The 22,502-nt window shown below is 58.2% G+C and overlaps 1 protein-coding gene across 2 annotated transcripts in view; it reads left to right on the plus strand.

Moving 5' to 3' along the window:
- The window catches only part of INSRR (insulin receptor related receptor), a 42,564-nt gene extending 30,404 nt beyond the window's left edge, over window positions 1-12,160 (plus strand). Inside the window, exons 14-22 of one of the 2 annotated variants that reach the window (XM_042843273.2) lie at window positions 222-387; window positions 1,185-1,293; window positions 3,248-3,318; window positions 4,073-4,302; window positions 5,550-5,660; window positions 6,746-6,905; window positions 7,441-7,570; window positions 7,847-7,981; window positions 11,529-12,160. In XM_042843273.2, the coding sequence (XP_042699207.2) occupies window positions 222-387; window positions 1,185-1,293; window positions 3,248-3,318; window positions 4,073-4,302; window positions 5,550-5,660; window positions 6,746-6,905; window positions 7,441-7,570; window positions 7,847-7,981; window positions 11,529-11,577 (1,161 nt within the window). In that variant the 3' untranslated portion in view covers window positions 11,578-12,160. Of the gene's footprint in view, window positions 1-221; window positions 388-1,184; window positions 1,294-3,247; window positions 3,319-4,072; window positions 4,303-5,549; window positions 5,661-6,745; window positions 6,906-7,440; window positions 7,571-7,846; window positions 7,982-8,593; window positions 9,581-11,528 lie in introns of those variants that run through there. The other variant, XM_024099878.3, reaches the window with a different exon arrangement.
- Window positions 12,161-22,502: the final 10,342 nt, after the last annotated feature.

Below are 22,502 nucleotides of genomic sequence, written 5' to 3' on the forward strand. Positions count from 1 at the left end.
CCTGAGTTTTCTCCCTCTCCTCCCAACGGGTTTCTTTTCAGCCCGTGAGTTCTCAGAGGCAGGCCCTGGCTTGCACGGTGTGTCTGAGCTGCACACCCAGGCCCTGCTCTAGGTGCTACTGTAAAACACCCCAAAATAAACCCAGGGCTATTCAGCACAGATGTCACGGCGACTGGCCCCAAGTCCGCGGGAACATCCGTGTCTCTCTCTCCCCGTCCCAGGAGGTCACCACCGTGGTGTGTGTCTCTCGCCACCGCTACGCCAAATACGGGGGTGTCCACCTCGCTCTCCTGCAGCCGGGGAATTACTCTGCCAAGGTCCGGGCCACCTCGCTGGCCGGGAACGGGTCGTGGACTGGACTCATCAAATTTTACATCCTTGGCCCGGGTACGTATCTGGGGTGTTGCAATTCCAGCTCTCCCCAGCAGGGGGCTGGCTGGGGAGGGAGCTCCCAATGGGGAGCGGTGCAGAGCGGAGCTGGGGTTGGGGGGGGGAAATTGCTGGCTACTCCTCTCCCTAGACTCTGCTGTCCCGGGGCAGGGGTGGGTCTGCTGGCTTGGGAGAGTCACAGTCTGTATGGAGACCACAGTTCCTTCCCGTCAGAAGTGGATTAAGAAAATAAGAACGGCCAGACTGGGTCAGACCAAAGGTCCATCTAGCCCAGTATCCTGTCCGCCGACGGTGGCCAAGATCAGGTGCCCCAGAGGGAATGAACAGAACAGGTGATCATCAAGTGATCTATCCCCTGTCGCCCATTCCCAGCTTCTGGCAAACAGAGGCTAGGGACACCATCCCTGCCCAGCCTGGCTAATAGCCATTGGTGCACCTATCCTCCATGAACTGATCTAGTTCTTTTTGGAACCCTGTTCTAGTCTTGGCCTTCACAACATCCTCTGGCAAGGAGTTCCGCAGGTTGACTGTGCGTTGGGAGAAGAAATACTTCCTTTTGTTTGTTTTTAAACCTATTCATTTCATTGGGTGACCCCGAGTTCTTGTGTTAGGAGAAGGAATAAATAACACTTCCTGATTTACTTTCTCCACACCAGTTATGGTGCCACTGGCGTAGGAGAGGGCCCACCGGGGCCATGCTCTCTATGCCCACATCCCAGCAGGAGAGGGGTAGCTCTGCTGCTTGCATCTCAGTGACGGGCCTGTCTATTCCCTCCCCTTTCTCCCCCATGCAGCCGAGGAGGAGTCTGGCGGCTTCTACGTGCTGCTGACCGTCATGCCCATTGTCCTCATGGTGGTGATCACCTGCCTGGTGGTCTTTGTCTTCTTCTACTATAAGAGAAGGTAGGTAACGCCGCTTGGCTCGGGGGAAGGCTGGGAGCATGGGAACCACTGGCTCTGGGCTTGGAGCCAGTCACCTCCGGGACCTGGCTATGGAATCCCATTGCCTGTTGCCACTTCCCAGGTTCTAAGCCCCGTGGAGGAGCAACGCAAAGGAGCCTGGACCCAGCCAGGAGAGATTCCCCCATCCAGTGTCGTCCCCTCTCCCTCCCGGTGCAGGGGGGGACATGGCTGGATGGGGCTGCACTCCAGTTGTGGGACGCTCCTTTGTATTTAGGGCAGACCCTGAGTCCCCTGGGCCAGTCCAGGATTCAGGGGGCGCAAAGCCACGTCTACCCCCATCTCCTGCTGGGCTGGGCCTCCAGACGGAGGCACCAGGCAAGACCTGAGCCTCTGTTTCCAGCGTGTGGTGAATACATGCTGGCTTTCTGCACAGCTGCCTGCAGTGAGGTGTCTTGAGCTGTCTAGGGGGAGATGTCCCATTCCCTGGAATACGGGAAGAGCAAACGGGACCCCCCCACACACCTTCATCCCCCTGCCCAAGTGCAGAACCGGAGGCACTGAGATTCCAGGCCCCCAGTGTTTGAAAACCTTACGGTCATGTCTAGGAATGTGCCTGGAAACAGGCTGTATTCTGTGCTTCAAAAGCTGCCAGAACCCAACCAGACCAGCCGTGTATCTAGTAATTCAGCCTGGTATGTTGTGTGTATTCACTAAATAACAATGGCTCTTTACAGATGAGGTCAAATTTGCTTAAAAGACATGGGGTTTTTTGAGGTGTGTGTGTGTGTGAGGGGAATTGTGGGGGATGGCAGCAGACGGGGGAACCAGAATTAAAGGACCCTGTTTGCAATCATTGGCTTTCACTTCCCCCCCTTTCCCCACCTGCCTTCTGCAGAGGTGACCAGCACTGATTCCCCCCCTCCAAATCTTTCATACACCCATGGCCCGGGAGTACGTGACAGCAACTCTCAGATCCCAGCCCAGATAGGGCGCCGCCTCCCTCGACTTTATTTGCTTGCCCGAGTCAGAACAGGAAAACACCAGCTGTGAGCCTTAGATCGCATCAGTTTTCAGAAAATAACCACCCCACAGATTCAGAGGAACCCTCAGCCATCCAGACACAGCTGGCATGGCCCCTGCCACGGCTGGTAGGAGTGGACGGCAGTCTGGGTTGAATAGACCAGGTTGCTCCATGCTTGTGCTGCAAACCAAAAGCATCTCTGCATGTGAATGGGAGAGCTGAGATCCGGGTGTGTATTTTGATGGCCCTGGATCTCTATGTAGCTCAAAGGGGCCAGATCCCTTCCTGTCTTTGGTCCTGATTCTTATCTACACAAAGGCCCCGGCAGTGTAAAAGGGGTGTCAAGTATCACCGACTCCTGCTTCCAGAGCCGTGTGTGCTACTAAAATGGGGCGGGCAGGGTCCTGGGTGTGAATGAGAATTGGGATCGTCTGGTTGCATTTTGACTGGATTTGAATTTTCAGTGTTTGCATTTTCCCCAGTAGCTGCAACTTCCCCTTCTGAACTTGCAGGGGCGTTTTACAAACTGCTCCGAAGTTCAGTCCTGTTGGAACACGGGCTCAGCCCCTGCTGGGGTTCCTTGCCTCCTGAACGGGGCCTTCTGATGCCTGGAAGGGCCAAATCCCCCTGGTGCAGTCATTTGGCTGTATACCATCGCTGCCCTGGGGTAAATGACCATGCCAGGCGCGGAGCAATGGAGAATCGGCCCCTCGTGCACATCCGCTGAGAACAGTAACTCCAGAATTGCTAGTCCTGGGCCGTATCTTGAGAGGAGCAGAGCTGCAGGGGCTTGGGACATGGATGAGTTATGGCAGGCGCCCGTTGCCTTGGGGAATGCTCCAGGAGCTTGCCTGGCTTGGAATGACTTGCTGCCCTCGCTGGACGTTGTCGGAGCGAGGCACTTATTTTTGTCCTGCTTTCCCCCGCTCTTAGGAACAATGACGGGTACCCGAGCGGCACACTTTATGCTTCGGTCAATCCGGAATACTTCAGCACCTCGGACAGTACGTACGGCGCTCTCCAGAGAGGGGCTGGGACGTTGGCAACTTCCAGGAAATAGCCATTGCTGGTTCCAGCGTCGAGGGGCCGCTAAGTGATATTACCACTTTATGGATGGGGGAAATTGAGGCACAGAAAAGAATAGGGTCGCACAGGCAGTTTGTGTCAGCGCTGCCCGTGCTGTGTTCGAACCACTGGACCCCTGCGCCTTGCTTAATCTCTCCGCTCAAGATGGGAGTCTTATTGTGAAGGCCTCTGGGGCTGCTTCTTTGGCCCCCATCCTGCACTTGGGTGCATCCTTGGAGTAGACAGAGCCAGGCTGTAACGAGTCCGCTCCACAGAGGTACTGAGCACTTGCTGCTCCCAGCCATTTCGGTGGCAGCTGCGGGTGGCCAGGATCAGGTTGTCAGTGAGTCAGTCCCACAGCGGGTCACGTGGATGGGTAGTTGTGCATATAGGGTTCCCGGGGGCACGTGAATGTAGCCTTTTAAACACCAGCCATTTGTCTTGTCTCGGAGTCACCTAAAGGGTTAATCCCATCCCCGTGCCCATTAGCTTGGCCCGTGAAGCAAAACCCCACAGTGTGGGTCCCAGCCAGGATGGAACCTGCAGTACTAACAGCTCGAGCTAAAGCAGCAGCTCCCTCAGCTGGTAGCAGTAGTAGACTTTGATTTTCTTTTGTGGCTCAGCCACTAGAGGGAGCCATGAAGCACCCTGCGGTAGCATCGGCATAATCCTGGCCTGTGTCTTCCTTGTCAGTGTACATCCCGGATGAGTGGGAGGTGTCACGGGATAAGATCACGGTGATCCGGGAGCTGGGGCAGGGATCCTTTGGGATGGTCTACGAAGGGATCGCCCAGGGCATCGAGAAAGAGGACGAGGAGACGAAGGTGGCCTTGAAGACCGTCAACGAGCTGGCCACCATGAGGGAGCGGATTGAGTTCCTGAACGAGGCCTCGGTCATGAAGGCGTTTAAGTGTCACCACGTGGTATGTGTGGATCCGGTGGGGAGGGGACAGGGGGATGGATTCTAACAAGGGCTGGTCGTGGTAGAGTTTCTGTCTCAGGACATGCGTTAGTTCAGCCACAAGCTATGGGCTTGGTGTAGGAATCACTGGGTGATATTCTCTGCCTGGGCTAAGCAGGAGATCAGATAAACTGATCAGAATGGAATCTATTCATTAAAAATATTGTGACCATTTTTTTGGACCTTTTCCCTGTTGGTTTTTGTTTTTCTTTCATCAAAATGTAACATTTTGAAATCTTGGAAAAAATTTTGACCAGCTCCTTGAAATACGGGGAAATTCCCTGAAATGTTGTCTCACGTCTTCCCCCTCAAAATTCAAATTTTCAAGCAAAATGTTTACATGAAATTTGAAAGATTTGGACCAGCCCATTTTAACTGAATGTGAGAGAGCTGGGTGAGAAATATTTTTTTTCCCCCTGTGAAAAATGTTGACTCAAATGAAACAGTTTGGGTTGAAGATTTTCTTGATTTTTTTTCTTTTTTTTTTTAGGTTTTCATCAAAAAGCCCCAAACTGAAAAGTTTCAGCTGAAAACAGGAAAATTTATGATTTTCAAGGTTTTTTTTTTTTTAAATGAAAACCTGAAAAATCTAATTGAAAATAGACATTTTCCTGCAGAATTTTCTGTTTAAACAAAAAAGCCATTTTCTCTTGCATCTGGAATATTTTCAACCAATTCTACACTCCCATTTAGCTCCCATCCCAGACAGGCACCATCACTTTCCTTCTGGGAGCTTTGTTGGCGCTAATGTTTGTTTGCCATGTCCGACCAGATCAATGGGCCATCTCCTCTGCTGCCTTATCGCTGATATATCAGGCCAAACCATTTAGTTTGCTATCCTGACCCTTGTCCTTGTGGATCAAAGCAGTCGTCCATCCAATGGGGGTCCTGCCCCACAAGACAGCCCAATGGTCTATCCAATCCGTGGTGCTCCCCCACAAGACAGACCAGGGGCCCATGTACTCCACTATCCCACCAGCTGCTGTCTGAGAACAGATTCTTGGGCCATCTAGTTCGGTATCAGGTCTGCTGCCGAACGGGACAAGGGCAGGGATCTGGCTAGCATCAGATCTTGCCTCCTGCCCAGACCGGATCAGATCAGTGGCCCCTCTAGTCTGGTTGCCCTTCCGGCTCCCCAGCCCCTTCGGGCCCAGCCACCCCCCAGTCTTTGGTGCTGCTTTTCTAACTCCTGTCTGGCCTTGGCCGCAGGTCCGTCTCCTTGGCGTGGTGTCCCAGGGCCAGCCAGCCCTGGTCATTATGGAGCTGATGACCCGAGGGGACTTGAAGAGTTACCTCCGCTCTCTCAGACCGGACGCAGAGGTGGGTGGCTCGCTGGGGCCGGGCCTTGTGCTGTTCTGCTGCCCGGGGCCTGGAACGCAGGAGCCGGCTCGGGGGGAGGAGACGGGACCCAAACTCAGGCTGTCTCTCCTGGAAAGTGGCCAGTCAGCTTCTTGATGGAAGGGAGGGAATGTTAGGGCAGGCGGAAGGCGCTCGCTCTCCGGGAACCCAGGGGGTTTGGCTGGGTGGGGCTGACATCTCTGGATACACAGAGTGGGGACTGCCTGGACAGCCACAGGAGAAGGTTTCCCCCACTTTGCCACTGGTCAGAGCCCCCCAGGCCTGATATGGAGGGGCCACGTCTGGACTCCATGACCCACTGACTCTCTGACATCATCCATTCCTATACTGTCTGTCTGTCCATCCGTCCATCCATCCCCATATACTCTATACCTATCCTTCCATCTCCATACTGTCCATCCATCCCCATACTGTCCATCCATCCATCCATCCCCATATACTCTATACCATCCATCCCCATACTGTCCATCCATCCCCATATACTCTGTCTATCTCTCCATCCCCATACTGTCCATCCGTCCCCATATACTCTATATCTATCCCTCCATCCCCATACTGTCCATCTGTCCATCCATCCCCATATACTCTGGCTATCCATCTGTCCATCCAACCCTACACATTCGATGTGTCTATCTATGCCCCTACCTGCCCTGCTGCCAACCTCCTTAGCAGTCCCGTAGGTGATTTAGAATTAGCTTGGAAGAAGATACGCCCCACATTTGGGGTGGGGATTGGAAGCTCTCTGGGGCAGGGACCATCTCTTCGCTCTGTGTTTGTACAGCACCTCACACTGGGGGGCCTGGGCCATGACTGGCTGCTTGCCACTACCACAGTACAGATAATACAAAAATAATTTAGGTCCCAGCTGGTTTGGGTCTCCTGAGCCCATGAAATTCAGATGTGGAACTGCCAGGACTCTGGTCCCGCGGCTCCTTCCACAAAAATTGTCCACGGATGTTGATAGAGGGACTTGCATACCCACCCCGGGGCCCGCCCCTCGGTAGCCACATGCCCTTCATCCCCCTCCATTTTGATGTGTCACTCAGAACAACCCTGGCCTGCCCCCCCCGTCACTCAAGGACATGATCCAGATGGCAGGGGAGATCGCCGACGGCATGGCCTACCTCAACGCCAAGAAATTTGTGCACCGGGACCTCGCCGCCCGCAACTGCATGGTGTCGGAGGACTTCACGGTGAAGATTGGAGGTGGGTGATGGACATCTCAGTCCCGGGCTGGCCTGGGCTCTATCAGCCCCTTGCAGGGTCAGCCCCTCACTTTATCCACTCCTCTGCATGTGGACGTTGCATGTAAATTTTGCTGGCCCAAAAGGCTTGGAGAGTTCGGGCCAGTCCTAGGTTAAGCCTCCGGACCTCTTGGAGTCAGGCCATCTCTGCCTCGGGCCACTGGAGATGTGGGTGAACACTCCGGATTTCTGAGCATCAGCCCCTGAGTTGTTGTTTTCTCCTCTGTGCATAGAAGGCAAAGCTTTTTCTGGTGCTTAGCACACAGGACAAGGAGCCCGGACTCTTGGCTTCCTTTCCTAGCGTGACGGCTGACCTGGCAAGCGACCTTGGGCAAGCCCCAAAACGGAGCAGGTTTGGGGTGTCAGTTCCCTGCCTCCTCGTGCCACAGGGGTGGAAGGCGCCGTGTAGACGCCAGTGTTACTACCAGAGAGCTCAGGTGGGACAGATGGTCCTTGTGAGTGACCCCTTTTCTCCTTGGCTCCTTCTTCCCTGCAAGATTTCGGCATGACCAGAGACATCTACGAGACGGATTATTACCGGAAAGGTGGCAAGGGGCTGCTTCCTGTCCGCTGGATGTCCCCGGAAGCCCTGAAGGACGGGATCTTCAACACCCACTCTGACGTCTGGTAGGTGTTCGAGGACCATCGGGAGTGATCTGGCCTGTCCAGTATCCCGCTCCCAACAGCAGACAGTACTTGATACAGGAAGATGGGATCCTCTCATAATGAACCTGGCTGCCTGAGCAATGCGGGGTGGGACATAATGATGTGACCGGCATATGAGGGCTCTGGTTTGGTGATTTCTGGTGAGGGTGGGGGAACCACGCCTCGATGGGTACGCTGTTGCCGCGGCTCTCAGGGGGAGGCAGGAGGCTGATCCAATCTGTCCCTGTGTCCCGGCAGGTCGTTTGGGGTGGTGCTCTGGGAGATCGCCACGCTGGCCGAGCAGCCCTACCAGGGCTTGTCCAACGAGCAGGTGCTTCGCTTTGTGATGGACAACGGCATCCTGGAAAGGCCTGAGAACTGCCCGGAGAAACTGTAAGTTGTTCCCGTGCCCCTGAGCTCCCTGCCTGGGGTAGGAGTCCTGGGAAGAGCCCCTCCATGGATGCGTCTGTGTCCCCTGCCCGTCCTATCCTGGGCTTTAAGCGTAAGGACCGGATCCAGACATCGTTCCACTCTGCCTGGGTCTAACGCCGGTGGCCAGCTCGTGTGAATAGTGCCCATCACCATCACCACGGGCCTAGACGGTGACCTTCCCAGGAGTCTCTAAATAAGACCTAAAGCTGGGAGAGAACAGAGTTGTGGGCCTCCATCGGCTTTCGCCCTGCTCAGTGGAGAATGGGAGACAGGCCTGGCCCTGCTTCCTAGCGGGACGGACGCCACCAGCACGGACTGGTCCCCTGGCCAGCAGCCTCAGCAGAGAGGCCAAGGGCTGAATGGGAGACCCAGCTCGCCCCTGGGGCACTCCTGCAGGGGACTTGGGCAGGGCAGGGCAGTGCGTGGGGACTATTCTAGGGGTGGATACCCTCCGCCCCAAGGGCATTAAGTCGGGTTCCTGTCCCCGGCTGGAATGCCGGGCGAGGAAGGACTGATCCTCCGGCTGGCTGGATCCGATTGAAACCCGTCTGTCTCCTCTCTCCCTCCCCCCAGCCACGAGCTGATGAGCTGGTGCTGGCAGCAGAACCCCCGCCTGCGCCCCAACTTCACCCAGCTACTGGAGAGCATCAAGGACGACATGGACCCCAGCTTCCGCAACCTCTCCTTCTTCTACAGCGCCGAGAACAAGCGCCGGGGCTCCTGCGAGCCCTCGGACGTGGAGACGGACAACCTGCTGGAGGAGGAGCCGCCCACCGCCCTGGCTGCCCTGCGCCTCCCCCTTGCCACCAACGGCAGCCCCGGGCCTGCCGTCGCCCCACAGAAAGACCTGAGCTATCCCAGGAACTGCTGTCACCTGAACGGGGCACCGTACCTCTGAGAGCTGGGGAGCTCCCGGCCACGGCTGCTTCCAAAGCCTTTGTTGCAAAGAAGACCCCGTAGCTATTATCTGTTCCATGAGGACCCTGCAATGGATCGTCTGGTTCCGCCACTGACCTCCCTATAGGTCCAGATTCCCAGGGATCCCCACATTGACACCCCTTCCACTCATCGCGGCACTGGGATTGGATCTGAGCCACGTAAGCAGCCGGTTTTCATCCCTCCTGGTGGGGGAAAGGCCCCCAGCTGCACCCTACGAGTCCCTTCAGGTCCCCTGCCTCCTGGGTGCCAGGGCTTCTCGCAGGCTTTGAGAGGGGCGGCAGAGCGAGACGCTGATTACCGATTTGGGGGAGATGGTGACTTGGCCTTTGAATTGCAGCAGAGCGTGTCTGGGCAAAGGGGAAACCCGGGGCGCCCCGCGAACACAGAGCCCGCTCTGTCAGTGCCGTTTTCGAGGTGTGGCGCGGGGTGACAGATGCCTAAAACGGACACTCCTGTCGCTGACGGGCAAAGCCATTGGGACGAGCAATGTACTGTGACAGCTCCTTGGCTAGAAAACAATGTCCCACTTCTTTGGGCCGGACAGCGGAGGGCTGGGCTGTTCCCTGGACACAGGGGTCTTTTCCCCTTTGGTGGGAAATGCAGGCGAGCGGCTGCTCCTGTGGGGGGGGGGGGGTTGTGCGGGGGTGGAGGGGCACCTCTTGCCCCGTGTTTTTTTCTCTTGGTTCTCATTTGAGTTGTTTGTGGGGGGGTGTTGAAGGCACTTTGGGATGTTTTTCCCCTTCCGGACAAGGCACAGACAGATCCTTTGCTGGGTGGAATCGTCAGTGCCCCGCTGAACTCGACAGTTCCAGCTGGAGTGCTGGGCGCTCCAGGTCTTTACCAGCTCGATGGCTGGGAGCTGCTGGGAGCGACGGCCTCCGGCTCAGAGCGGGCAATGGCTGGAGGTGGATCTCTGAGACTTGGGCAAGGCTGAGGCTGTGCGGCCTGGCATGCTCAGACTCTAACGATGCTTCCAGCCCCCGGGACGCACACACCGATCCAGACCTCAGCTGGCGTAACCGGACACAGCTCCATTGCCTTCAGGGCAGCCGCGGCATTTTCCACTGGCTGGGAGGGCACCCAACAGTGACCTGTTTGCTGTTGAATCCCTCCTCCCTTTTTGCCAGGGAAGGAGAAGTTGCATCTTCTGGCTCCCAAGGACGCACGTTCGTTCTCCAGGCCGGTCCTAGATGTGGGTTGGAGGCAACTCTCTGTCTCATCCCGAGGTCTCTTTCTAATACCCACCTCGGGACAGGTTACGTTGCAGCCAAGCTCTAGGGAATGTCAGTAGCTGCTGGCTCCCAGAGATAGGGATCTGCACGGGCAGCAGTGTGGCATTGTCCTCTGGGCCGATGGGGGTCGGCAGGCAGAAGGGCTGAAAGCCTCCAGACGTTATTATTTATTATCTGTTGTGAGTGGCCCCTGGGAGCCCCAGTCGCAGCCCAGGACCCTACGGTGCTAGGTGCTGTACAAACACCAAAAAAGATGGTCCCTGCCCTCCGAAGTGGACAATCTAAGGGCAATTTAGACGGCTCGGGAAAATTTTTCCTCTCCAGACTGCCGATGAGGGGTAAGATCTTCCCAGTCCCGCTGAGTGCTTTCCCCTTGGAGGCCGGTGGTGCAGAGACTTTAAGGATGGAAAGGGAAAGACCCCTTGGAGCACCTAGTGGGAAGCAATTCCTCTCCCTCCTTGTCCAATCCTTGTGCTTGGTTTCTGGAAGTCACCCCTACCAGCTCCGCGGGAGTTTTGCCTGTGGGATGGCTGGGAGGACTAACCCTTGAGTTTCAGATGTTCAAGTCCTTCGTTCCCCTAACCTCCTGCCGCATAACCTGTCTCACCAGCCCTTAGGTGTCTGTTGCTTTTCACCAAGCTCCCTCTACACGCCTTGACATCTTTTTTGTATCAAGGAGATGCAAACTCGGCACCTTGTCCTGGCTGGCTACTTACCAGTCCGAGGTAATTGGGGCTCTGTTCCCCTGGGCTTTGCAAGGGACATCGGCAGTATCATTCCTGGTTTCAGCATGAGTCCCATGAGATTTGGTGTTTCTCCTAAAGCTCCAGCTGCTGGAGTCATGTGATGATGTGAGAATCTCAGGTTTAATTTTTTTAAAAAAGAAGTTTCTGTCTCTCGTGGTTGTGAAGAAAATCTTGGAAACTTGACTCCCAAAGGCTCAGAAAGCAAACGGCAAAGAAAAAGAACCCAAGGTTGATTTTAAAAAAAATCTCATGATTCCCAAGCCAGTCTCAGGATTTTTGGGGCCTCCCTCATGCTGTCTGAACTCGTGAAGTGGGGATGTTCTGCCACAGGGCTGGGAAGTTGGACACTCATTTTGCCATGAAAACTTCACTGCTGAGAAGTTTGAGGCTTCTCCAGCCATTGTATTTCATGCTATGAAAGTGTTTGTTAATGACAGAGCCTTCCTTCACAGCGCCCCTTGTTCCTGAATAAACTCTGTTCCACCACCCTCTTTCAGATCCCCGGCGGGAGATCTGCAAGGACAGAGTTTTACTGATTTAAAAAAAAAAAAGTACGAAGGTGATTTTTTTTTCTCTTTTTGTTTTTTGGAGGGAAAGGAAAAAGAAGAAACTGGAAGGCTTTAAAACTGTGCTGGGGTAACGTGGCTGCGGGCGGAAAAGCCCCAGCCGGAGCTGGAGCGAAAGCAGGATTGGTCTGGTGAAGATTTGAAGCCGAGAGGTTATGAAACTCCGAACATCTCCCTAGCCCTTTTCATCAGTAGATCTCAAAGCTCTTTACAAAGGGGGCCAATATCATTATCCCCATTGCACAGATAGGGAAACTGAGGCACAGAGAGGGGACGTGCCTTGCCAACGGTCACCCAGCAGAGCCAGGAATTGAGCCCTGATCTCCTGCCCTCTGTCCAGTGCTCCGTCCACTTGGCCGCACTGCTTAAAACCACGCTCTGGACCAAGCCATGTTCTCAGTGACACACACCTGCAAACGCAGTGGTCACAACATGTTTTGTGTGTTATTTGTTGGAGCTGGTTTCTACAAGGGACTTCGGAGAAGCCGGCTTCAGTGACTGCACAGAGAAGTACAAATAAAGGAGGTCATAAAGCTCCATGTTTTCTATTAGTCATTGCTAGCGAGTATGTGTGTGTCATTGGTGGCATCTCGGTTCCTGCCAACAGGGCTCGAATGAGGGTCCATTGGCAACGTTCTGTCAAAGCTATGTGTGGAGGGCAAAATCGGGTTTTTGACAAACCTGATTTATTTTTTTTAGTGGAAAAAGGGAATTTCTGCTTCTCATCAGCAACCTGGAAGCTTTTCTAGTGTTTCGGCCACCAAATGGTCTGTAGAAAATGGAATTCCTTTTTTGTTTTGTGTGGAAATTGCCCCCCTCTTCCCATCCCGCCACCAGGGCTGGCTCCAGGCACCAGCCCACCAAGAATGTGCTTGGGGCGGCACCTGGAGGGGGGCGGCACAGCGCGGCGCTCCAGCCCGAGAGCGGGGCCCCGACTGGGCTCGCCGCCCTCCCCGCGGCGCTCCGGCCACCAGGGAGAGCGGAGCCCCGGCCAGGCTCTCCGCCCTCCTCCCGGCGCTCTGGACGGTCGGGGAGAGCGGGCCCGCGGCCGGGCTCTGTGCCCTCCCCTGCTGCACTGAGGGGAGGGGGGCAGCGGGCGGCTTTTTTGCCTGGGGCGGCAAAAAAGCCAGAGCCGGCCCTGTGCCTGGGCTCCTGGCAGGTGTAACGGTTCCCATGCTGCTCGGCCAGGGGCAGGTTCCCCCCGGAGCCTCTCTCACGGCCGCGCTGGGCTCCAGCGAACGCAAGGGGAGGGGATTGAAAATCTGGGGCCTGTAAAGAGGGGCTCAGTCCAGCTGCAGCGCTACATGGGGCCCAGCCGCCCTTAATGCCATTTTCCCTGCCCAAACCACAGCAGGGCATTACAGCGAATGTCCATTGTGACTCACCGCCCCCCTGCCCCCCATCGCTTGTCAGTCAGCACATGGAAACCCTAATTCATCGTCACCTCCGGATGAGCTTTCAGCAGTGCCGGCTAACCCCCAGCCCCTGTTGGTGCCTGACAGCTGGGGAAACTGAGGCACACCGCCTGGGGGCAGTGACTCACCTAGCCAAGCGGATGCACCTGGCCCATGGCAGCTCTGCTTCTCCCCACAGCCCCGAGAACTTGCCCCTCATACAGTCCCCCTTGCCATGTGCCTCGCCGCACCTGGAAGGGACTCATCCCATCCTGACCTTCTCTGCTGATTGGCCAGTGGTTGTGATGTAGACACAGAAACTAGGCTGAGACCTCACCAAACTCATTTCATGCAGGGGCCCCTACACGGCCACCAACTTGGAGACCCCTGGTCGTTACTTCCTGAGCCTGGATCCAAACCAGCAGCCGTCTGACCCCACTGTCCCTTTCCTCCTCGGATACTTGTTGGATCCATGTCCTGCCTGTGACTGCCGCCCCAGCTGCCTGAGGGCAAGATTCATTAAACACCTTGTCCGACACCGGTCATCCCCCATTAACCTGGGTGGGCCCCTTCCTACACTCCCTGCTGGGCCCTGGAGAGGGGACCCGCCAAGGAGGTTAATGAGTAACCCCCTTGTAAATTACACAGCCAGGACCCGCCAGGGCACCAGACACAAGGCCACCATGTGGGCTTGGGGCCAGCCAGGTTCATGGGGCCGGGAGGGGGGCTGAGTTTGCTGGGGAGTGGGGGGAAGGCACAGGTCATTAAAGTGGCTGACAAGTTAACCCCTGGGAGTCGGCCAAGCCCATCACCCTCCCTGAGCATTAATCCCTTGGGCAGGTGGAGCCCGGTTCTCCGGTACACCCCCAGAGGGACACGGAGGATAAGGGATCTACTAGTGGTTGGGGCAGAGAGCCATGGTGGGGCCGGGCACAAACAGAGTAAGCCATTGTTTAGGCCCCAAGCAGCTCCAGGGGTGTGTGTGGGGGTGATTTGGTGTTACCCCCGGAACACCGTTCATTTGATTTAACACAGACTTTTTCACGGGTGGGGCAGCGTGCGCTGTGGTGCTCTGGTTTGTGCAATTAGTGCAATGAGCATTTTTAGGGGATGAGAGAGACATGATGGGGAGGGGGACAAAATATTCCTGTTTAGGGCCCCCACTGGGTTTGCAGAGCTGGGCAAGCCAGGCACTCCAGCCCTTGGATTCCTTCCTGCCCTCGTCTACCACTCTGAGTCCTTGCCAGTCCTGGGGCGGGGGACTGAGATGGGAGCAGAGAGATGGGAGCCAGTGGCCCGCAAGGAGCAGTGTGTGAGACACCGACACGCAGTGACTGATCACAGCCTGGGAACCAGCAACGGACGCATCCCCAGGCCTCTGATCAGCAGCTTAGATGGGGCTAAACTGACCTCCTGCTGGCCCCAGAGATCAGCTCCTGGACAAGAGGCGACCAGCTCCGCCTTGTGGCTGCAGCCCCGGGGGGCAAAGTCCGTGTTGCCCATGGACCCTGCGTCGAGCCTGGCATCAGGCTTTATTTTCCAGGGAGGGAAGGAGAAAGACAAATTGAACCAACTCTACTGGCAACATCCCTCGCTGACTACGCAAAGCCTCCAGCCTCTGACAGGGCTTGAACAGGGGGAACTTCAGCGCCACAGCACAGTGCGGAGCAGCTCCGTCGGCTAGCAGCAGTAGTAGGCTGTTGTCGCCTAGCCGGCAGGCCAGGCAGCAGCGAGGGCCATGACGCACTCAGCGAACGGGTCACGGTAGCGGAGAGTGAGATTATGGCAGATGCTAATCTGGCCCCGAAACTGGAGATAACAGTGACCTGCGTTTCCCCCAGAAGCAGGGTCCCCAGCGGCAGGCCGGGCGGGTGTTCCCTGCCCCACTCCTGGGCTAAGGTTTGGGTGGCACTTGGGAGTTGCCGGGCTCTGCGGGACAAGCCCTGATCCCAGGCTCCGGCTGTGAATTTACAGGGACAAAGGAGAGAGGAGAATGCTCTCCGGAGCCCCTCCACCCCCAGTCCACTGCAACCGCAGTGCCTCCAAAACCTAGTGGATCTACACAGCCATGGACCCCCCCAGCCCTGACCTAGCTCCCAGCATAGAAATGCAGCTCCCTCTGGGGTGGGGCATGGCCGCTGTTTAACAAATGTGCAGTGGCGCTTTAGGAGAAGAAGTGAAGACTGCTGTATCCGTTTGAAAAGGGAGCGACAGGGCGCTTTCCCCCCTGAGCTGGGGAGGGGGCAAGTCTGGGTTTGGCAAAGCCGAGGAGGTAAGGAGGGGAGGGTGTGAAACAGGAGGCCAGACCTGGGGCGGGGTGGATGTGTCCCAGAGGGTGTCCAGGAGGGGGCAGCACTTGTCCGGGCCCAGGGGATGGGGTTAGCTGGACCCTGAGAACTCAATTAGCTACCTCAGCACAGCTGGGGGGGGATCAGTGCTGGGCCGGGGCGGTGGCTGCTTCTCTGTCCAGGGAGGGGGAAGCCCCTGCCGAGAGGGGAGAGGCGGCTGGATCAGGAGGGCTGGAGCCGGAGGGTCCGATACCAGCAGAGGTGAGAGAGGCCAGGGGGCTAGGTGGCTCTGTTAGCTTTGGGGGGCTGCCCCCTTTGCGTTAATGCTGGGGGTGGGTGGTGTGTCCAGGGGCACAGGTTGCATGGAGCAAGGTGTCTTCCCGGGGCATCCGTGCAGGAGAAGGCTCTGACACGGGGCTGAGTATTTTCAGGGGACCCCAGGTGCTGGGGCAGGGCAGGGCAGCACTGGGTGTTGCGCCCCCTATGGGGCAGTGGGGCAGTTTTGCCCGTAGGGTGGAGGCGCATTGGCTGGGTGGCAGGGGTGGGCAGTGGCCAGCCCCTACAGGCCCCACCTGGCTGCAGGGATGTGGGCATGGAGGGATGGCAGGGGGCTGCGATGGGACCCTGGTGGCCGGCAGGCACTGGGCCCGGCGGAGTCAGGGGGCACCCACAGGGAGCAGAATTCATGCACGGGCAGCCTGGCCATGAACCCACAGCTTGCTGCGGTGCCTCAGGTCACCTGGCATCAGGCTCGGGAACCCGCTTGGTTCTGAACAATTCTGGCGGGGAGCCCCGGAGACGGGCCCAGCGCTGCCCTGTGCCCCCAGGGACAGAGCGCGCTGAGCACCTACTGCGCCAACAAGCCCCCTCCCCGGCCTCACCCTTGGGAGAGGACTGGGCGGACTGTTAACTCTGAAACCTAATGGGGTTTTCCATCAGTGTCAACGCCGGAAGCTGTTTCAGGCCGATCATCTCGTGGGGACTGGGTGACGGTGGGAGGAGCCTGGGATAGGTGGGTGGAGCATCTGGCAGAGGGAGAAAATTACTGGGGCTGTTGACGGTGGGGAGAGGGACACACACTGTTCCCCGAAGGCTGGAACTCATCCCTCCGAAGATCCAAGGGGCTGGGTACAATGCCAGTAGCCAGCCAGGGCTCCAGGTCCCACAGTCAGGCAAGGAACAGCCCCACCCACCCATCCCCGTTGGCTCCCCCAGGCTGTTGGGCCGCTGAACACCTGCACACCCCGGGGCGAGGGCAGAAGCTGCCAGGCTGGGCAGCTGTGAGGAGCTGGGAGATCCTTTTGGCACAGGGCAGTCCTAGCCCAGCATCCCAGGCCCCCCTGCACTGGCTGGCCCGGCAGGCTGGGGGCGCGTGTGCAGGGATTGCCCAGCTTAAAGGCAGGGGGGAGCCTGCGTCTCCCCAGCAGGACCCCGTTCTGGGGTGCAGTGTAACGGGTGCCCAAGTCAGTCTGCGCTCGCGCTGCCCCCGGATGGGAGCTGCCAGGCCTCGGAAGAGACGTAAAACTCCGCCCTTGGCCCCGTGGGCATTTCATCCCAGCACTCCCCTGGGATTCCCTGGGGTCCCCTCTACAGCCCTGTCAGGATGCAGGGGCCTCCTCCGCCCGCTGCCCTAAATGGCGGGGCAGCATTGCTGGGAGTTGCTCATCAGCTGCCATGTTCCACGCCAGAGGGGGCTGCCCCTCAGTGGTGGATGGATTGATTTCGCTGTGCGTTGCAAAGATGGCTCATCTCCGCCCCCATCATGGGGCCTCCAGAAGACCCTAATACCGAACCTGGTACCACAGTCCCTGGCGGGGCGCACCCAGGGCACCGCGGCTCAGAAAGACGCACTGCCTGCCGGTGGACTGACCTGCCCGTCCCTGTCCCGTCCCATGATGGCGCACAGGCCAGTAGCCGGGGTGCTGGAATGCCAGTTAGGAGACCCCCTCCTGCCTCAGTTTCCCCAGCTGTACAATGGCGGCAGCGGTATGCCGCCCCCTCTGTGCGGGGCTGGGCTCTGGGCCTGGCTCGCAGGGGGCCTTGAGATCACCAATCAGTTCTCTGACGTTTCGAATGGGACGAGCGCAGGTGGGCGAAGGCAGGCGGTTCCCAAGCTTAGTGGCGGGTCGATAATTGGCAGGGGTGGGTGAGGAGGCCCCTGCTGTGTGGCTGGGGAGGCCCAGACTCTCAGCGGAGGTCCCAGTTGGCAGCATCTCATCCCCTTAGAGATCAGTGACCCAGGAATGACCCAGGGACCCGTATGGCCCGGCAGGAGCAGAGGGCTGGGACCTCATTGCCCAGTGGGAAAGGACCGTACCCACTAGACCACCCTGCTTTCCTCAGGCTGGGCACAGCCCCGACTCCTTCCGTCTTTAGCCACGCACCGGTCGTTCTGGAGACAGTGCCTCCCTTCCCATGCGGGCTCTGTTTGGGGCTGCCATGGGGCCGGCTGGGAGCCTGGTGTCACGGAGTATTGGGGGACTCAGGGCCCTGCACCCCCGGCTTCCTGCGATTCACCATGACTCTCAGCCAGCCAGTAAAGCAGAAGGTTTATTTGGATGACAGGAATACAGTCCAAGACAGGTCTTGCAGGCACAGACAACAGGACCCCCTCAGTTAAGTCCAGCTTGGGGTCCCAGGGCATCCCAGCCCGCCCCCCTTCGGGGGGGTCAGAGCCATCTCTGTCTCCCAGCCATCTCTCCAGCCCGCTTCCAGCACACTGCCTTCAGCGACCCCTCCCACAGCCTTTGTTCAGTTTCCCGGGCTAAGGAGTCACCTGGCCTTCAACCCCTTCCTGGGTTCTCATGTTACACTCCCAGGAATGCGCCCCCGGGCCGATCCCATCCTCCAATGCAGACTATCCCAGCACACTCCCCTGTCAGCATCCACAGACCACAGTGAGAACAGGCCCAGTTCGTCACCCGGGCTAAGGAGTCACCTGGCCTTCAACCCCTTCCTGGGTTCTCATGTTACACTCCCAGGAATGCGCCCCCGGGCCGATCCCATCCTCCAATGCAGACTATCCCAGCACACTCCCCTGTCAGCATCCACAGACCACAGTGAGAACAGGCCCAGTTCGTCACATCTCTCCCCCCTTCGAGACCGAACTGAGCAGGGTCACTTTAGCCAGTGACCCGGGGAAGTTCGAACCTACCCCCGTTCCCATGGATGCCCCCGCATCCCTCCCATTCCTTGGTGAGAATTACACCAGGCCCCTCCAGTTTCACGCCCCCCCTTAGGTTGGGGGTGCTTGATGGCACTCGCAGTTCGCATGTGGGAAGGTTTATGCGGCCTGTGCCCTTTTCCCACCCCCATACCTCTGGGGTTCCAACTGGGCTGTGGTCTTCTCCCAGCGCTCCAGTCTGGAGGTCTGTGCTTTGGGCTCTCTTGGTTCAGAGCCGCCCTTTTTACCTTGGCCACCCTCCGGAAAGGCTCCTCTATGCTGGGCAAGGGTCCTAAAGCTGTTTTCCCCTTGTCCCAGGCCTTCCTCACCCTCTGACAGGGGTCACAGGATCCGCAGTACTGTCGGACAGTAACAAAGACCCCAGGCCAGTAAAAGCTCCGTAGCAGCCTCTGCTGGGTACGCCAGGTTCCCTGGTGCCCTGAGAGAGGAATGTCATGGGCCCGGCACAGCAGCTGGCGGCGATACTTCTGGGGTACCACCAGCTGCCTCCTGATCCCCCCTGACTCCATTTTCCCTGGGGGAGCCCATTCTCGGTACAGGAACCCCTTCTCCCACAGGAACCTTTTCCGGCCACCTCGTCCCATGGTCTGTACCGCATTGAGGTCGGCCAGGTCCCTTATCTTCCGCAAGGAGGGATCTCTCTGTAACTCGGCCTGGAACTCAGCAGCTGGGACAGGGATGGCCACCTGCTCTTTCTCGCCCGCTGGGTCCGAAGCTGCAGTCTCCCTGAGCCGTGTCCCTGGGCGTTCCCTCCCCCCCAGGTTAGGGTCCTGCACCTCAGGCAAGGCACCCCCCTCAAGGCCAGGGCGCAGTGCCCCTCGCCGGCTCTGACTGCGGGTCACAACTAAGGCGGTCTGGGGGCTGCTTGGCCAGTCCTCTAGGTCCCCCCCCATCAACACCTCAGTGGGCAAATGGTGGTGCACTCCCACGTCCTTGGGGCCCTCCTTGGCCCCCCATTTCAGGTGTACCCTCGCTACGGGAACCTTGAATGGGGTCCCGCCCACCCCGGTCAGGGTCAGGAAGGTGTTGGGCACCACCCGATCTGGGGCCACCACCTCGGGCCGGGCCAGTGTCACCTCTGCGCCCGTGTCCCAGTATCCATAAACTTTCTTCCCATCCACCTCCAGGGGAACAAGGCACTCGCTCCGCAGGGACAGCCCCGCGCCAACCCTGTAAACGGAGAACTTTGAATCCGGAGCATCTGGCCCCCCAGAGAAGCTGGCCTGGGGCCCTTCTCTTTCTTGAGCAGTTGATAAGCTGCCAGCCCCTCTTGCGTGAGAAGCCTGCCCCTCGTCCGTCTGGGCCTCTACCAAGTTAACCCGGTGCGGGTTCGGTCTGCTCAGTCTGTCCTTGAGCTTGGGGCACTGGGCCCGAACGTGGCCTCTTCGGCCGCAGTAATAGCAGCTCAGGTCCCGTGGGTCCCCTCGAGCCGGTCGGTTGTCCCTGATGCTGGGCATTTCCCGGGGGAGGGGATTCCCAATATTCCCCCTTTGGGAGGTCCCAGGGTGACTCTCTCTCTGCATCGCGGCGGGCCTGTTCCTTTGGGGCTCCTCCCTGCCACCCCCTGACCGGCTCTTTACAAACTCATCAGCCAGCTGCCCGGCGTGTCGCGGGTTCTCTGGCTTTCTGTCCACCAACCACAGCCTCAGGTCGGATGGGCACCGCTCATACAGTTGCTCCAGTACCAGCAGTTTAATCAGGTCCTCCTTCGTCTGGGCCCCACCAGCCCACTTGCTGGCGTATCTTTCCATGCGGGCGGCTAGTTGCAGATATGAGATCTCAGGGGTTTTATCCTGACTCCGGAACCTTTCCCGGTACATCTCAGGAGTCAGCCCAAACTCTCGTAGCAGGGCCTTTTTGAATAGTTCGTAGTCCCCTTTCTCTGCCTCTCCCAGTTGGCGGTACAATGCCACGGATTTGGGGTCCAGTAAGGGGGTAAGGACCCGGAGTCTGTCCGTGGGATCAACCCGGTGCAGCTCGCAGGCCGTCTCAAAGGCCTCCAGGAAGTCATCCATGTCCTCCCCCTCCTTGTATGGGGCCATGATGCACTTATCAAAGCCCCGTGCAGTCCTGGGTCCCCCCTCACTCACCGCAGCCGGGGGTTCGCTGCCCTTCAATCTCGCCAGTTCCAGTTCACGCTGATGCTGTCTCTCATTCTCCTGTCTCTGTCTCTCATTCTCCTCCCGTTCATGCTGATGCTGTCTCTCTTTCTCCTCCCGTTCATGCTGACGCTGTCTCTCTTCATGCTGTCTCTGTTGTTCACGATCCTCCAGCTCCCTCAGTTTTAGCTCTTTCTCCCATTCCAGCCAATTCCGCTCCACGGATGCCGAACGTCGCCGGGAGGATCCTCTGCTGGCCGGCGAGCTTCGCCGGGGGGACCCCCTGCTGGCCGGGGGGGTCACGGCGCCTTCGGTATTTGCTGGGCTCCTCCCCACCCTTCCCCTAGGCATAGGAAGGAGGGGTCTCGGGAAGCCCTCAGCAGCCGGCTGACCACTCCCAGCTGGGACAGACACTGGTGCCTGCGCTGCATTTGCCAGGCTGCTTCCCTGAGACACAGGGATCAGTTCGTTCGCGCGATCTTCCGCCTCCAGCCGGGCAATGAGCTGTTCTTTGGTGAGCCTCCCAATGCGCAGCCGCCTCTGCTTGCACAGCTCCACCAGGTCACTCTTAAGCCGCTTGGCATACATCTTCCTGCTGGCCACTCACCGGCCTGTGCGCTCACAGCTCCCCACAGTTCCCAGGGGGACCCCTAGTGTGCCAGCCCTTCTCGAGGTCACCACCTCTCTGCCAGGGTCGAGCTGCAGACTCCTCCGCCCCTGGGACCACTCGCTGCGATCCCCCCGGGGGACCCTGTTACTGCAAAAGTCCTTCTCGCTGGTCACACACTCCCAGGGGTAATAACCGTCTCTCTCCCACTCTTCAGCGTGCCTGGTCCCCGTCAATCCCCCTTCGTTTTACTGCTCCCCAGTCACTTACTGCAGGAAGCGCCGTCCACGGGGTGCAGTAGATCCCACCGCTGCCACCAGTTGTCACGGAGTATTGGGGGACTCAGGGCCCTGCACCCCCGGCTTCCTGCGATTCACCATGACTCTCAGCCAGCCAGTAAAGCAGAAGGTTTATTTGGATGACAGGAATACAGTCCAAGACAGGTCTTGCAGGCACAGACAACAGGACCCCCTCAGTTAAGTCCAGCTTGGGGTCCCAGGGCATCCCAGCCCGCCCCCCTTCGGGGGGGTCAGAGCCATCTCTGTCTCCCAGCCATCTCTCCAGCCCGCTTCCAGCACACTGCCTTCAGCGACCCCTCCCACAGCCTTTGTTCAGTTTCCCGGGCTAAGGAGTCACCTGGCCTTCAACCCCTTCCTGGGTTCTCATGTTACACTCCCAGGAATGCGCCCCCGGGCCGATCCCATCCTCCAATGCAGACTATCCCAGCACACTCCCCTGTCAGCATCCACAGACCACAGTGAGAACAGGCCCAGTTCGTCACACCTGGTTAACCCACCGGGGAATGCTGGGCATGTCCATGACAGGGCTGGGTGTCGGGGGGTCTAACTCATGATCTTTGAACCCTTGGGGGCGGCCACATGGGGGAACCCTCAAATGCAGACCCGCTTTGAGGGAGGAAACGCCCAGTTTGGGCGACCTAACGGCCTTAACTCTGCCCCATGGCAGACCCTCTCCACCTCCCCATGTAGTTAGCACTCACTGGCAAAGCACGAATGAAGCCGCATGGGAATGACGCCTCTGGCAGTACGAGGGGAGGTGGTGCTGCCTAGTGGTCTGGCAGCAGGGAGACCTGCGTTCTATTCCCAGCTCTGGCCTGCTGGGTGACCTCTGTGCCTCAGTTTTCCCATCCGTAAAATGGGGATGACGGTACCGACCTGCCTTCGTCAAGCACTTTGAGATCCACCGACGAATCGTGCCAGGGCTGGTGACTAATGGCCGCGCTTTCCTGGAATTCTCCCTCAGCGAGGGATTCATCATTTTTTATCAGGCAATAACACGATCTAAGACGCAGGCGGGCCCTTCCCACTCCCTCCCGCTCCTGCTTCCAAGAAGGCGGGAAGGGCAGTGCCGGAGAAATCGCTCGCTGCCAGCGCCCCCGGGGGGCTGGGGATCAAGGGGCGGAATTT

This window comes from Chrysemys picta, chromosome 20 (genome assembly GCF_011386835.1).
Source record: "Chrysemys picta bellii isolate R12L10 chromosome 20, ASM1138683v2, whole genome shotgun sequence".
Lineage (NCBI taxonomy): Eukaryota > Metazoa > Chordata > Testudines > Emydidae > Chrysemys > Chrysemys picta.